The following is a 17,101-nucleotide window of genomic DNA, read 5'->3' on the forward strand; positions in this document are numbered from 1 at the left end:
AAACTGTTTCACTCATATGCTGATCATACAGTCCCTTTTCTGCAAACAGAACACATGGCACAGTTTTGACAACAAGAGAAGAAGTTCTTTCTTTGTCATCCCATAGAGGTATTTGAGTTAAGGCAACATAACTACAGGATTTGAAATTCTGGAAACTTTCTTCTGTCCACTTTTTTAACCAGGATACAGTAGTTTCATAGAGAAATAGTACAGAACTGGGAAAGCATTTTACCTCTGCTGGAAACATACCTTCTGTTTCAGGCTTTGCAAGAATTGTTTTAACACTTGATGGAAGAAATTGATCTATGGTTTTGTACTCCAAGATATTTTTCCACTTAGTAACACAATCAACCACTTCAAATAGAGTGGCCATCTGCTCTTCAACTTTTTTTCACTGCTTCACGAAATGAGAAAGTCTGGCTGTGGACAAAGTATAACCATACTTCAGAAAAGGGGCTCTGAAACAAATTTTGAAGGAACAATGGACATTCCTTTTCAGATTAGACATTCTGTTTTAGTGGTTATCCAATAGTACCAACAACCTTGTTTGAGAACAACCCAAAATCATTGCAACATCAGCGTCTATAAAACTAATTCAGGTTGTCAACCATTGCAGAGTATGATTTCAAGTACAGAAATATTTTCTAAACTACAATTTCTACATTTACAGCCAAAATATCAGTAGCTGCTCAAACAATTGTATGGAGTATATGGGCAGCATACTCAACCCCTGTCATTCCATGGCTGAGTTGCACTTGCAGTTTAGTAAAAACATAGTTCTGACCTTTTCTTTCAACACCAACAAAATTGCAATTAGTATTATTAGCACAGCCCAACAACTTTTTCTTGTAGACCATTTTCTCTGAGGCAATCTGTTAAATAGTCATTCACATTGGTCAATGTTATTCCAGGCAATTATTTTAATTACAATATTCTTACCTTTACACAAGTTCTGTAATAAAGAATCTAACCAGGAGAGGAAAACTCTTAATCTCTTTGTGGTTAGATGCATCAGTTAGAAGTGAAATAAAAGTCATCTTTCCTGAGTCTCATTTGAATGTGGATAAAAGCTTGAGGAGCTAACACATTCATAATTATGGCCTTGGTTTTTGTATGGACACATGCAAGATGTTACTTGAAGAATCTTGATGTATGGTCATAGACCTAAAGCTATGATTGTGCTGGACTGTGTAAGGGCCAATCAAAGGAAAACAAGACAGATGGAAAAAAGTAAGTAAGCTGTTTATTACTTCAAACGTAATCCCACTGTGATACAAGACAGGCAATGGTTCCTTAGAAAAATGTTTGTAGTTGCCTACAGAACAACAATTGTATCCCAGCATGCAGCTCTTTGTCTGAAGCAAATTGACAGTCAAAAATTTCTTCCTTCAGAGTTCGAAAAAAAAGTAATACTAAATAAATAAAAAATTTAAAAAAGAAATCTGTTAAGGAGACATCATCAGGACTGTATATCACTTCCCAGCAACACTTTTGCAGTATACTCAAAACACTCTTTGCAATATGTGGCAGTTTTGGAAATGGCATTAGCCTCTGTATTCTGTGATGTCACACTGCTGAGGGCTTGATCTACTGCACAATACTTGACCTTGCTGAGTATACACAGTGCTTGACCTTGCTGGGTATATCAGGGGTTGAAACTTCCTGGTAGATTTAAACTGTGTGCCGGACCAAGACTCGAACTCAGGACCTTTGTCTTTCACGGGCAAGTGCTCTACCATCTGAGCTACCCAAGCATGACTCATGCCCCATCCTCACAGTTTCACTTCTGCCAGTACCTCGTCTCCTACCTTCCAAACTTCACAGAAGTTCTCCTGCAAACCTTGCAGAACTAGCACTCCTGGAAGAAAGGATATTGTGGATACATGGCTTAGCCACAGCCTGAGGGTGATTCCAGAATGAGATCTTCACTCTGCAGCAGAGTGTGCACTGATATGAAACATCCTGGCAGATCAAAACTGTGTGCCAGACTGAGAGTCAAACTCGGGACCTCTGCCTTTTGCGGGCAAGTGCTCTGCTATCTGAGCTACCCGAGCACTACTCATGCATCTCCCTCAAACCTTTACTTCTGCCAGTACCTTATCTCTTACCTTCCAGACTTCACAGAAGCTCTGCTGTGAACCATGCAGAACTAGCAGTCCTGGAAGAAAAGGTATTGCCGAGACATGGCTTAGCCACAGCCTGTGAGAAGGAGATGAGGTGCTGACAGAAGTAAAGCTGTGAAGGTAGGGCATAAGTTGTGCTTGGGTAGCTCAGATGGTAGAGCACTTGCCCAAAAAGACAAGGTCCTGAATTCGAGTCTTGGTCTGGCACACAGTTTTAATCTGCCAGGAAGTTTCATATCAGTGCACAGTCTGCTGTAGAGTGAAAATTTCATGCTAGATATCATGGTGTGTGTGTGTGTGTTCTTTTTAAGCAGTGATTGTTTAGCACATAAACATACTCTGCTGCACCTTGTACACAGTGACAAAACTCAGTTACTTTCTGTGGTAGTCAGATACAAAATACACAGTTCACACACCTGTAATTGTATTACAATCCTTCAAGAGTATGTAGGTACTGAGAAAAATGTCAATATCATGTTATCAGCATCATCAGGATTACTGACTCATTAAATTACAGTACTCTTGTATTTATAATCAACTCATATTAGTGTACTTACAGCAGAATTTTAAAGCTGTGTGAAGTAAATTACAGCTTTAACATTTTACACATTATTAAATGATGACTTAATTTTCATTAGTAATACATTAATGTTTTGTGTTTTCAGATGTTTTGAATTTGAAGCAACTTTTCCCCAAGACTCAATGCTGACAATTCAGATTTTTGATTGGGACCTGGTTGGCTCAGATGATTTAATTGGAGAGACAAGGATTGACCTAGAAAACAGATTTTATAGCAGACATAGAGCAACATGTGGCATTGCTCAAAAATATGAAGAGTAAGTAATTTTCATATTCACTTAGATTCTGATATATAGTCTATTGATCAAAAGTGTCTGGACACCTGTTAGTAGATATTAATATGGTGTGTATCCACACTTCACCTTCACAATGGCGTGAACTCGGCTGGGAACATGTACAATGAAGTGTTTGAACATATGTGGAGGAATGGCAGCCCATTTGACCTCAGAAACCAAAGAAGGTAGTGGTGTTGAACACTGGGATATGGATTGAAGTTGACATTCCAGCTCATCTCAGAAGTGTTCCATTGCTTTCCAACCTGAACACTGGGAAGGCTAGTCCATTTTGGGAATTTTATTGTGTACAAATCATTACTTCACAGATGATGATTTATGACAGGGTGCAGTGTCAAGCTGTCACAGACAGTTTATTGTCTCCTAATTGCTCCTCTACTGCTCTTGGTACACAATGCTGTAAAATATCTTCAGATCCTTCCACATTTAGAATGTCCTCAAATATGATAAGAGGACCACACCTAACCATGGAAAATATCCCAATACTGTAACAACACCCTCTACATAGTTCTCTGTTGGCATTACACATGATGGCAGGTAATGTTCTCAAGGTATCTTTCAGTTGAGTTGCCACAGCGTATAGTGTGATTCATGACTCCAAACCACTGGATTCCAGTAATCCACTGTCCAGTGGCACTGTTCTTTGCACCACCTCAAGCATAACTTAGCACTGATGAAAGAACTGTGTGTCTTACAAGGAACTGCTCGACCATTGCATATAATTGTTTTTAACACACAGTCATTGTACTAACTGAACTGCTGGTAGAACTTTGGAACTGAAGAGTGTTCCTTCTGCAAATTTCATGCAATTTTTTTTACAACTGCTCCCTGCAATGTTAGATGGTCCCTGTCTGTAAGGACAAGGTCTGCCTTGTCTTGGCTTAGCTGTGATTGTTCTGTCTTGTTTCCACTTTACAATTAGTCCACCAAGAGTTTATTTAAGCAGTTTTAGAAGGGTTTGAATGTATTTTCAGATGCAGTAAACCCTCACAGGGGAGGATCAGGGCTACGTGAAGAGTGCCTGAGACCTCTGAAACATACCGTGGATTAAAATTAACTTATTTTCTTTTACCAATTACCTGTTTCTTTACTGTGTTCTCTATATTAACCATTTATAAATAACTTAACAAAAGATTACTGGTGATTTTCTCTGTACACAACATTGGTATTAGTACGTGGATCTCGTTAATCTATACATAAGTTCTACTAACCTCAGATAGTCGCCAATTTGTCTGGGTTCCTTAAGCATGCAGAAATCTTATTAATTGTAGCATTTTTCTTGGAGAAGCTGGAAATCTTTATGAATACCAACAATTATTTTAAGTATTAATGCTATTCAAATAAAATCTATCACTTTTGGGTTTTAGTTATTCTTGTATATTTTTTTGAAGTATATGTTTCTTCATTTTTGTTCAGTAGGGTGAGAAAAATAGTTTGTACTCACCATATAGCGGGCATGCTGAGTTACAGGTAGGTATAAGAAAAAGGCTGTCAGAAAATGAGCTTTCAGCCAACAAAGCATTCATTGGAGCTAAAATGTACACACACATGACCGCAGTCTCTTATCTGCTGAGGCCTCAATAGCCAGTGACTGCAGTCATTTGTGTGTGAGTTTCATGTGTGTGTGAGTGTGTGCATGTGTGTGTGTGTGTGTGTGTGTGTGTGTGTGTGTGTGTGTGTGTGTGTGTGTGTTGTATTCCTGTTGAAGTCCCTGTTCTGTTGGTATTTCCTGGCAAATTAGAACTTTGTGTCAGACTGAGATTTGAACTCAGGACCTTTGCCCTTCGCAGGCAAGTGCTCTACCGACTGAGCCACCCAAGCATGACTCACAACCCATCCTCACAGCTTCAATTCTGCAAGTACCTCATCTCCTACCTTCCACACTTCACAGAAGCTCTTCTGTGAACCTTGCACAACTAGCACCCGGCTTCGATTCCCGGCACTGCCAGGGAGGATGATTTTCTGAGTGCACCACTCATGAGGCCAACTGAGGACTAATTAGTAGTGGCTCTAAGGTCAAGAAACCCAACAGTGATCAGGAGAGCAGTATGCTAACCATGTGCCCCTCCATACTGCATCTGATGACCACTTTCAGAGGATGATATGGTGGTCAGTTGGGCATGATTGGCCAAGACGTAGAACTTTACCTTTATGTTACCATAATTGCCTATATGATGATGTCATTATTTCATTTTTAATCTTTTTTTTAAGGAAATAGGAAATACAAACGTAGTATTTGTGAACTAGATTAGTGTATTCCTGTATTTACATATGTTGTTTTTGTTACTAGCTAATGAATATGGTTTTTCTCATAATAGGTATGGTTACAATCAGTGGAGGGATCCAATGAAACCAACACAAATATTAGCCAAACTGTGTAAAGATGGCAAAATTGATAGTCCTTCATATAGTCCAGGAAAAGTTAAGGTGGGACGGCAAGTTTTCTGCCTTCAGTCTGAAGATCCAGATGTTAATATGAGCACAAGAGGTAAACAAAATATTTTTTTGTTACTATAGGTTATCCATCTTGAGCTGAATGCAATCTAATTAAAAGGAATTACATCAGACATGATTTGCTTTTATTTAGAAAGTATCTTCCGTGATTATTCTGTAAATTGGGTACACCCTTTTGTACTTGTTTGTTTTAGGCTGAAAACAGCATTTTCTTTATAAAGTTGGTCTACAAGTTACTTATGGTGTTTCCTTACATGTTCTGCTCCTTTCCTCCTTGCTAGCAGCAGCTGATGTCGAAAGGCTTCATTTCACATTTGCACATTGCAGTGTTTGGCATTCTGCAGTATTCCCTGCACTGCATTATTTTGCTTCACTTTCTTTAACTATTTTGCATTCTATGTTTATGTCTATTTGTTTGTAATGTAATTTTTTGTAATGAATGTGATGGATTGTTTACTCTTCATTTTTAGTAGAACAATGCACCTCCGTTATTATTTGAAATTATATTAAGGGGAGCACACTTCATTACATTGCTCCAAGAAATTTTATAATGTTACTACAATATCTTTTTTACTGTATTTAAGAGATTTCTTCCTTTAGCTATGTACGTGATAATGTTATCAAGGTTTTGCTGTTACTGCATACAATGGAAATATTAAACTTTAATAATAATATGTTTAGAAAGTCAGTACCAACCAAGAAAAAATATCATAACACTGTCAAAAAATTTGAGAAGTGAAAATACATTAACAATACTCTGTAGTCAAAAGTTGATTGAACATGAAATAAGGAAATTAAAATAATTATGGAGGAAACTATCCACCATGCACAAACTATTCTGAAAACATAGTTTATATGATTTTTATATGTATTTTAAATAATAATCTGCATTCAACTATTGTAATGACAATGTAAATAACCAATTAGTCCATGAGCCAAGCAGAACAGTTCATAGCAGAATATTAATCAGAACAGCAAGAGAAATTACTTGGAAATTATTCCAGATAGAAAAGCAACATCCAAGCATGACTTAACTACATAACATATATTTTGCAATCACAGTTCCATACAGGCAAGAAGTGCTGGAAAACACAAATTCATTACCTATCTCATTAAACACGTAGTAAACAATCATAGCATTGTGGAGTACACAGGCAGAGATGAGTCAGATAACAGCAAACTGAGGCAGATGCAGTCACCATGTGGAATTCGTTTGGCCCATACAGATGCCCAAGTGACCGGTCTGCAATACGGGCAGGGTTCCTACGATAGGCACTTTCAGCAGATGTGTGCAACACTACACATACCAGTACAATTGTACTATTCATTTGCATATGAACTGCCATATAGTGGTAGCACCTGGATGGCTGGTGTAGGGGTTGGTGTGGCTGAAATGGGTAGGAGTTGGGCAGTGTCATGATGGAAGGTTCCTCAAAGTCATTGAGGACCACTGATAGTTCATGTGCTAGATCCAGAGCTTCTTGCAAAGGCCCATAGATGTTTAAAAGTGGAGACACCACTGTTAAATGCAGTGGGTCTGGTGATTCAGCCTTCAGTGAAGCCAGATTGATGTCTATTCACATGTACCACAACTCATGGAAGTAAGGGACATGTGGCTGTCCTCCAAGACAAAGAAGTGGAGAAAGCTGTTAGGTGGCTGAGGCAAAGGAAATGCTGGTCTCTTTGACAAAAGAGGCAACTGTCCAGAGTGCCACAACTGGAAGTACTAGTTGTGGTATCAGTGCAGCATCCGATATAGTGTGGATGCTAACACCACCTGGTGCCCCTGTTGTTCTGGTACAGACTCCCGGGTGTATTGTGGATACCACCCAAATGTGCATGCACAAATTGGGGCATCCACACATACTTTGTTACTTAGTTGTTAGTTACTTGTTCCATAGATCAAATTCACAATTATGATGTGGAATGTGTCACCAGAACAAAAACAGAACACTTGTATACAACTAAATAAAAATAATGTTTACTTATTTATTTTCCTTTCTTAAATGACTAATTATCTCTTCTCAAGAATTCTTCTATGTTATAAAAGGAGTTGTTAAGGGGAAATATCCTCTTTAAATTACTTTTAAAACGTTTCTGCTGTCTGTCAGTAGATTGTCAAAGAGTTTTGTAACAGAATATTTCACCCCCTTCTGTGCCAAAGTTAGATTCATTAGAGAGTAATGCAGACTGTGTTTCCTTCTAGTGCTTTGCTACTCTCAAACTTAGATGGATTGCTGACAATAAATTTCAAAACTGAATGAATGTACTGTGAAACTGTGGTTAACATACCCAGATGCTTACAGAGTTACCTGCAAGATGTATGTGTGTGAACTTCACACATAATTCTGATTACTTTCTTTTGTACAATGAATAATTTTTGTACAAGTGAGGAATAATCCCAGAATATTATCTCATAAGACACCAGTGAATTGAAAATATGCAAAATATGTCAACTTACTGATTTCTATATCCCAAAAGCTACCAATCCTTATGGCAAAAGTGGCCAAAATTAAATGTTTTAGCAAATCTACTATGTGGTTTTTCCAGTTTAAATGTTCATCAATATGTATGCGTAAGAACTTAATTATGCTTTGTTGGGACACTATATCAACAGGATGTGTGACATTTTTGGCAGCACAAAATTGATTGAAATATGTTTTTTTCAAAGTCTAAAGCTAGCTCATTTGAGCAAAACCATCAAGTAACTTCCACAAAAATGTCATTTACTGTTTTCTTTGTTGCTGCTTCTTTGTTAGGTTTGACAACAATGCTTGTATCAAATGCAGGCAGGGCTAATTCTGCCTCTTGATTCAAATAAAATAGCAGATCATTACATTAATAAAAAGCAAGAACAGTCGTGTGCCAATGATTGAACCCTAGGGGACTCTCACTGTAATACCACCCCATGCAGATGATGTAGTGTCCTTCTTTACATTACTCTAATAGCCTGAGGTACCTCCCCACATTCTGTTTCTAAAATAAGAGCTAAACCAGGCATCTGCTGAACTACTTATTCCAGAATGTTATCATTGATGCAATCAAATGCCATTGATAAGTCACAGAAGATCCCAACTGGTGATGTTTCATTATTCAGATTTTATCATGTGCTCAGTAAATGTATAAATACCGTATTTACTCAAATTTAAGCCGCACCTGAAAAATGAGACTCGAAATTAAGGAAAAAGAAATTCCCAAATCTAAGCCGCTCCTGAAATTTTAGCCTCGAAATTCAAGATGAAAGAAAAGTTTTAGACTGCCTCTCCAGATCAAAACAAAGATGGTCTATTGTAAAATGAAACACAGTTGAGGTCAAATGGATGAAGATACTGCTACAGTAGTTTGGTTAAAGTCATAAGCTTAACAGTTAAGCTTCACCAAGTAGCCATTGCTATGTGCCAGGCGCTCCATCCGTATTTATACTAGTACCCTTCCTTTTTCGCGTGCTTCGTCTGGTTTGAATCGATTGCTTATTTTGCTTTGATCTGGTAAGCGCCGTTCTCTTTGTAATTAGTGTTTACGCCACTCTAAGCTGAAAATGCATTATTGTACTGTTTCATGTATTGTTTTTAGCATTCTGATAATGACTGTTTACGACCTGTCACCGCTCGCGGCATGGCTTGCTTTTGTGCAGGCAATACTGAGAGGCTAGCCTTTCAACAAAGGTTGCAATTTGCAACATTGTCCCCACAAATGATCATTGCCTCCTGGTTGAAGGTGAGTGGCAGGACTAAACCACAGAGCTCACAGGTTCTATACTAGTGCCATAAGTTTAAGAACTGTAGAGTCCTCGTAAGTGAGTCAGGTGTGCATTACACATCAGAGGCTACTAATCAGATAGCTGACTGTGTGTGAGGCACATACAAGATTTTTTTTTTTTTTAAGTTGTAGGTGATCTTGAAGCAACTGTATCATATCCAAAGAAATGTCCCCTAAAGGTAATAAACTGCCAAAGCATTTGCTTTAGAAAAGCTGTGGAGCTCTCATTATATGAGGGTTGAATGAAAAGTAATGACTCCACCTCCATTAATTGGGTTTTAATGGGAATATTTTAGTAAATCAAATGTGGGAATAATCCTTAGAATGTGATCTTTAATTACCAATATTCATCTCTCCACATAATCACCAGCCAATTGGTTACATTTCTGCCAACGATGAACAAGTATTCTGAAGTTGTCACGGGAGAAGTTACACTCAGTTTCCGCAACCGCAGTCTCACAGTTCACTCAACATCTTCATCAGAGGCATAATGATGTGCCCGTAGATTGTCTTTCATTATTGGGAACAGATGGAAGTCAGATGGTGCTAAATTTTGACTGTATGGAGGATGCTGTATGGTTGTGAGATTCAGTCTCTGAAGTTCTGCTGTGGTGGCACATGAAGTGTGTGGTTTGGCATTGTCATGCTGCAGGAAAACGTTTCCCTTGTCCTTCTGGACCCTTGTTAGCCATCATTTCAGAGTTCTCAGTGTTGTGATGTAATGCTCTGAATTTATTGTTGTTCCGTGATCAAGGAAATCAATATGGATAACACCATCTGTCTCCCAGAACACTGTAGCCTTGATTTTTCCAGTTGAGGGCTGCATCTTACATTTCTTTTTCTGGGGTGAGTCTTTGTGTTGATATTCCACAGACTGACATTTTGTCTCCAGGTCATAATGGTGTACCCACATTTCGTTTTCTGTCACAACTGAACGGAGAAAGGCGACACCTTCATTCTCATAATGCAAGAGGACTTCCTGGCAAATTTCAAGTCTGTGCACTTTCATTTCAGGAGTCAGCATCCGGGGTACCCATCGTGCACAGATCTTTCGATAGCCAAGCAAACCACTAATGTGACCCACATGTTCTTGTGAAATGCTTGTGCTTGCAGTTTCTCTCTGAGTGAAACAATGATCATCCTGGATCAATCTGTCAACATGTTGCTTGTGAAACTCAGTGGTTACTGTCACAGGCCGTCCAACTCTTTGTTTGTCACACAGGTCAAATGTTCCCGCCTCAGCATCTTTAAACTTACTCATCCTTGATGCACAGTACTCACATCAACACAATCACCCTAAACTGCTTTCATTCTCTGATGAATCTCCTTTGGGGTGACACCTTCTGCTGTCAAGAATTCAATGACTGCACATTGCTTAAAACGCTTTGACTGATTGTCTGTGCAGGTTTCCATCTTTTACACTGTAACGACACAGCCATTCAATACTAAGGCCTCCTGCCAACTGGAGCTGTAGAGAAGAGGCTACAGAACAAGCCATTACCTACCGCATACCAATGCTGCCAACTGTTGAAGAGTTACGAAGGTGGAGGCATAACTTTTCAGTCAATCCTTGTACTAGGTACAAAAAGGTGGTTAACATCCAAAATTGATAGCTGTGAGATATTTGGGAAAAACTTAAGCATATATCAAAAGAATGGGCTAATGGTAAATGGAGATGGAGTATTTGTCACAGTAGATGAGAAACTCAAATCCACCGAGAAAGAAATTGATGCTACATGTGAAACTATCACAGCAAGAGTCAGTGTCAAAGGCTGACAAACTTACAATTGGATCCTTCTATTGAACACACCAGACTCACCTTAAGAGAAAACCTAAGTTCACTCGTACATAATTTCCTCAGTTGTACTGTCATCATTAGAGGAGACTATAATCATCCAACAGTCTGTTGGGAAAATCACAGTTTTGTAAATGGTATGCATGACAAGATGTTCTGCATAATATTAGTGAATGCAACCTCTGGGGACTACCTAGAATAGATTGTTCATAAGTCCACTCATGATGGAAATATACAGTCGAATCACATTAATGTGACCACCGTATATGTTTGATTTCAATGTGACCACCGTATATGTTTGATTTCAAAGTACAGTAACCACTAAAACACAGCACATGGCAGCACTAGCAGTGGAGGGTGTATAAAGCATGTTGGGGGAATGTGGAAAACAGTGCAGTACTGTTGTAATGTGGAAATGGATAAATTTATGTGCCATCCAAAAGGGCATGATCATAGGCTTTTTGGCCAAGAAATGAAGCATTTTCAAAATGGCTAAGTCTGTAAACTGTTCATGTGCCACCACAGTTAAAGTATTCCATCCATGGCAAAATGGCACCACCCAAAACTGGCACTGAGACAACAGTGGTACACCATTGGCCATAGATGAAATGAGTAAATGATAGCTGTGGAGATGTATATGGGCAAGTAGACATGCAACTGTTGAGCAGCTGACTGTGTTGCTGTGTATGGACTTCTGCAGCAGGTACCTGGTTGATGCACCCATGCTGACTGCTAATCACCAGTGACAAAGGCTGGAATTTGCATGCTAATACTGCAGCTGGATGACCACTGAGAGGCAACAGTTGGCCTGTCCTCTGCATCACGGCATCTGTTAGGAGGACAATGCAATGTGTCACACAGCTCACAGTGTAGATGCATGGTTCAAAAAGCACAGAGAGTTTACTGTACTCCTCTGGAAACCAAACTTCACAGTTATAAACCCAATCAAGAAAGTGTGGGAGCACCTGATCCAGGACTTATGCACGAGCACCAAGCATCATCAACCAAGAGTCCTAACACAGCTGGCCACAGCACTGGATTCAGCATGGCTCCACATCTCTGTTGGTACCTTCCAGAGCCTTGTTGACTCTCTTCCTGTGTCTTGCAGCAGTCTGAAAGGTGATTATTCAGACTTTTGGCAGGCAGTCATTAAAGTGAATGGACAGTGTAGATTGGATCTAATAGCAACAAATAGATCTGACCTATTTGAGAATGTCAATATAGAAAGTGGTATCTGTGACCATGAGGCAGTTGTAGCAACAATGATTACCAAAATACAAAGGATAACAAAAAGAAAAACTGGTAGAAACTGACCTCGGGGAAGAGCAGTTTGAATTCCGTAGAAATATTGGAACACATGAGTCAATGAGGCAATACTGACCCTACAGCTTATTGTAGAAGCTAGATTAAGGAAAGGCAAACCTACATTTCTAACATTTGTAGATGCTGAAGATTAGATGGGTAGATCACATAACTAATGAGGAGGTATTGAATAGGATTGTGGAGAAGAGAAGTTTGTGGCACAACTTGACTAGAAGAAGGAATAGATTGGTAGGACATATTCTGAGGCATCAACGGATCACCAATTTAGTATTGGAGGGCAGCTTGGAGAGTAAAAATTGTAGAGGAAGACCAAGAGATGAATACACTAAGCAGATTCAGAAGGATGCAGGCTGCAGTAGGTACTGGGAGATGAAGAAGCTTGCACAGGATAGAGTAGCATGGAGAGCTGCATCAAACCAGTCTCAGGACTGAAGACAACAAAAAGAAGTAGGAAGATTTATATTTTTAACTAACTACATTGTATCTCAATAGGGAACTCAGTACTTTTATCTCTTGATAGCAGAATGTACAGAACTTTGCATGAGATTCACAAGAATAGTGCAGTTGACAGACACATACCTAGTTGAACAGTTCATGATGGGATGGGCCCTTTATGTTATACAGTCACTATAAACAAACTTCTAAAGAAACGCAGAATACTGTGCAATGGGTGTAAAGCATAACACAGGAATAGAGATAGGGTCATCCTGAATTAAACATATTTGCTGTCAAGAAGGCAATGCTTGAACCCTTCAAACAACTATCATAGCAGAATACTGTTGAAGGGTTTGTCTCACAAAAGAGAATATATTAGAGAATGGTAAGACAGCTTGTCCTGAAAATACAGCATGAAGTGTTCTTGATATATTTCCCAGGTTCTGGTGCCTTGTTATAGACTGAAAGGCTGAGATGGCTGACAGTGTCTGTTGATTCTGCTGCTTCTGCTGCAATTGTAGCCTTTATAGTCTTGAACTAGTGAAGGATTTGAGGGCTAACACATGCTGTTTTCATTGTAGTTCCTTTGAAGAAATTAAGCACATAATTAGCTGTTGTTGCTGGTTTAGCTGTGCTACCAAAGCTGAATAAATCTGGCATCCATGACAGTGTGTGATGAACCAAAATTGCACCTCCTCATTGCCAATGTTATAACCTTCTCTTTCACTCACAACATTTATTTAACATAAATATATATATTTCCTAAAGAAAATGTGAATGCTTCAAAACCCTCTTTTTACTCTTTTCAGTTGACTGACCCAAAAAAGTGTAAAATGCAGCACTGTGTAAAATACAGGAAGCAAAAGTTTTTCATGAAACCAGATTAAAAAGATATTCATGTTCTAATGTGAGACTTATTCTTGATGATAATTATAAATTAAATTAAAGCTGTTGTAATACAACACAATGAACAGAAGGAAGGTTGCCACTAGAGTCGCTGTTGTCCGATTGTGATTATCATTAAGGCAGTGATTCAGCATAGTTTCTCACTCTTCCAAACACTGTCAAACTATACAGGTGGTTGTGACCCAATATGCTAACAATGGAAATTTTCTTACCTTTCCAACACAATATTACACGATCACTCTGCATGTAATCTGTGCTTTCTGCTTTGTTCCAAGGTTGACTTTGAGTGGGAATATGATGCACTTTTTACAGAAATCAATTGAAAATCAATGTTAAATGCCAGTAAAACATCAAAGAAAAATAGAAATGCCAGAAATTTTAACATGTAACATTAATGATGGGAAAGTGTTGAATTGAGAGAATAGGATTTGTCTTGGGACTGACCAAAATGAACATAAAAAGCAGGAAAATGGAAATTGTGTGGATGTAAAAGTGGGGTTTTATTGTACTCAATTAGTCCATGAACCAACCAGGATAGTTCATGGGGAAACTACAATAAAAGTCATTCAGAGATTGTTTCAAAGTAGAAGAATAAAGTCCAAGCATAACTTCGCTCAATAACATGAATTTCATTATAAACTTAACTCCAACACACCGTCAGTGATATCTAACTCATAACACCAAGTGCTGATAAGACGTGGAAACCACAAGTTCATCTTGATCCACCACACTAAACACATAGTAAACAGATCATAGGGAATGGAATCCACAGCAGAGGTCAGTCCGATAACAGCAAACTGACGTAGAGACAGCCACAGAGCAGCTTTTTCTTCAGCACAAAATGGATGCTCAAGTAATCAGTCTGCAATAATGGCCATGTTCCTGCCATAGGCACTCTCAATGGACATGTATGGCCTTACACCTATTGATATGTCAGTAACATTGATTTTCACATCCAGCAGGGGTATTAAATCAACAACAGGCCAGTTTCAGAAATATCAGTACTACAAAGTAGATACTTCTTCTCTACAGCTTCCTGATATAGTTTCTGTACCACAGACTATATGTGTCATCTTAAGCAATTGTACATCTTAACCAGTATACCTATCCTCCCACCATGTTATAAACATCTGACTATGAAGAACAGTTTGCAGATGTGGAACTGGTGTAGGTGTCAAAAGTGGAGCATCTGTCAGAAACTGTTTGTTAAACTGCAGTTATCTATCATAGTTTGCTTAGGCTCAAGTTAATGTTGTAAAATTGACAGAAAAGCTGCTACTTTGAAGAATAGCTAGAATTTACCCACTAAAATTAAACAGCTAACACCTGCTGTTTATCTGCTGCCACAAACTTAACTCCAACACACCCTCAGTGATATCTAACTCATAACACCAAGTGCTGATAATTGATGCTCTGAGTTAAATATTAGTGTGGACATATTGGTGTTAAGCTAGTGGTAGTACATAAACAGCAGCTCTAACTGCTGTAAAAAGATAGCCACAAATCATGCTGATAAATTTTTCTGTAAGTCACCACTATTCTGTTGTCACACCATTCACATACATCATAAACAGAGTGGATTTAAGCACAGGCTCATCAGCAGGTATTGAAACAGACTAAGGTTCACTAATGGAAAGTTTCTGTAGCAAAACTGTACCAATAATTTTACCAACACCCATGAATATCTTCACCTGAAGTGATTTTAGTATGCAAATCATGAACACTGAGAAATAATGGTAATCACCTGCCATTTTCTGCTTTGAATATATAAGTACGATATTAGTTGTAGTGCAGTTTACTATACTCTGCAGAAGTAGCCATCAATGGGTGTTTCTGTTTGTTGATGTATAAATTGGTTTGCTGCTCATCTTTAAACATCATAATCCATAACGGGATTTATGAACACAACATGTGAATGAATGAACTGAATTAATGTATGTTGATGCCAATATAAAAAGTCAAAACTGTGTGTTGTCTGCATTTCTTCAAGGAATGGAAGAACATATGGCATTGGCAGTGTTACATAGATGGCATGAATTTCCTCGTATTGGTTGTCAACTGGTACCAGAACACATTGAAACCAGGCCTTTGTATCATGTGGACAAGCCTGGAATAGAACAGGTAATAATGCAGCAGCTTTGAACAAAGATAGATCTCATTTTTCTAGTAATAATTTGATTCTTTATTAGTTGCCTTAGTAGTTCATTATGGCCAATGGCATTGCTGCTGTGGTAACACCGGTTCTCATCATATCACAGAAGTTAAGCACTGTCTGGCTGAGCTAGCACTTAGGTAGGTAACCACCCAGTCTGCCGAGTGCTGTTGGCTAGTGGGGTGCACCCAGCCCTTGTGAGGCAAACTGAGGAGCTATTTGACTGAAAAGTAATGGCTCTGGTCTTGGAAACTGACATATGGCCAGCAGAGTGGTGTGCTGACCACATCCCCCTCCATATCCACATCCAGTGATGCCTGTGAGCTGAGGATGACATGATGGCCAGTCTGAACCATTGGGCCTTCATGGCCTGTTCGGCAGGAGGTTTTTTGTTTAGTTCAGTATTTCATTATACCTTCTGGAAGCATTTTTGTCACTTGTTTTGTAAATCATACAATAGCTTTAAAATGTTGACTTTAGTTGATACGAGATCTGATGATTTTTGTTGATGGAAAAAGATTTCACAGTACAAATATTTTAAGTTTTTGGGGTTTTCTTGTCTGAAGAAGACACTAGACATTGTGTGTGTGTGTGTGTGTGTGTGTGTGTGTGTGTGTGTGTGTGTGTTTCTAAATGAGATGAAGGATAGCTTAATACTATGTAACAGCCAACTGTTAAATGTGCCTGTCTGCCACTCAGTGCCTATCCTAATTTGTATAGTTACCGTTATTCCATCCCAAATTTTCCATTGTTTGATTAGCCATTCCAGAACTTAGTTTTGTATACTGTCTATGGTTTCTCAGGTACATGACAAAAAACTGCATTGATGAATCACTTGTATTTTAACAACATACCATTAAATATCAGCTCCCTGTCAGTTCTGTTCACAGATGATATTTCTGTGTTAGCTGAAAGTCAGAATTCAGAAAAAATTCCTGAGTCATTGCTCAGTACCCTCAGTACCTTATAAACTTGGTTTCAGCTAAATGGGTTCAATCTAAACATATCTCAGACCCTCATGATGGAGTTAAAAAGCAAACATTCAAAATGTGAGTAGATTAAGATTATTCACGTCAATCAGGTTATGTAAGCAGCCAACTCAGTCAGATTCTTAAGACTTGATCAGGATAAAAATGTGAGCTGGCAGGCACACATTGGGTATCTAGCAAACAAATTGAGTGGTTTTGCTTGTGCAGTGCAAATATTATCAACTGAAGCTGACAGGACACAAAAAAGTAACATAAACACTATGTGATCAAAAGTGTCCGGACACCTGACTGAA

The 17,101-nt window shown here is 38.6% G+C and overlaps 1 protein-coding gene across 1 annotated transcript in view; it reads left to right on the top strand.

Annotated features, from left to right (window-relative positions):
- The window catches only part of LOC126358244 (otoferlin), a 288,211-nt gene that overhangs the window by 192,672 nt on the left and 78,438 nt on the right, over window positions 1-17,101 (top strand). Inside the window, exons 24-26 of the mRNA XM_050007531.1 lie at window positions 2,789-2,959; window positions 5,314-5,483; window positions 15,658-15,788. Of these exons, the coding sequence (XP_049863488.1) occupies window positions 2,789-2,959; window positions 5,314-5,483; window positions 15,658-15,788 (472 nt within the window). The remainder of the gene's footprint in view (window positions 1-2,788; window positions 2,960-5,313; window positions 5,484-15,657; window positions 15,789-17,101) is intronic.

Source organism: Schistocerca gregaria, chromosome 1 (assembly GCF_023897955.1).
Source record: "Schistocerca gregaria isolate iqSchGreg1 chromosome 1, iqSchGreg1.2, whole genome shotgun sequence".
Lineage (NCBI taxonomy): Eukaryota > Metazoa > Arthropoda > Insecta > Orthoptera > Acrididae > Schistocerca > Schistocerca gregaria.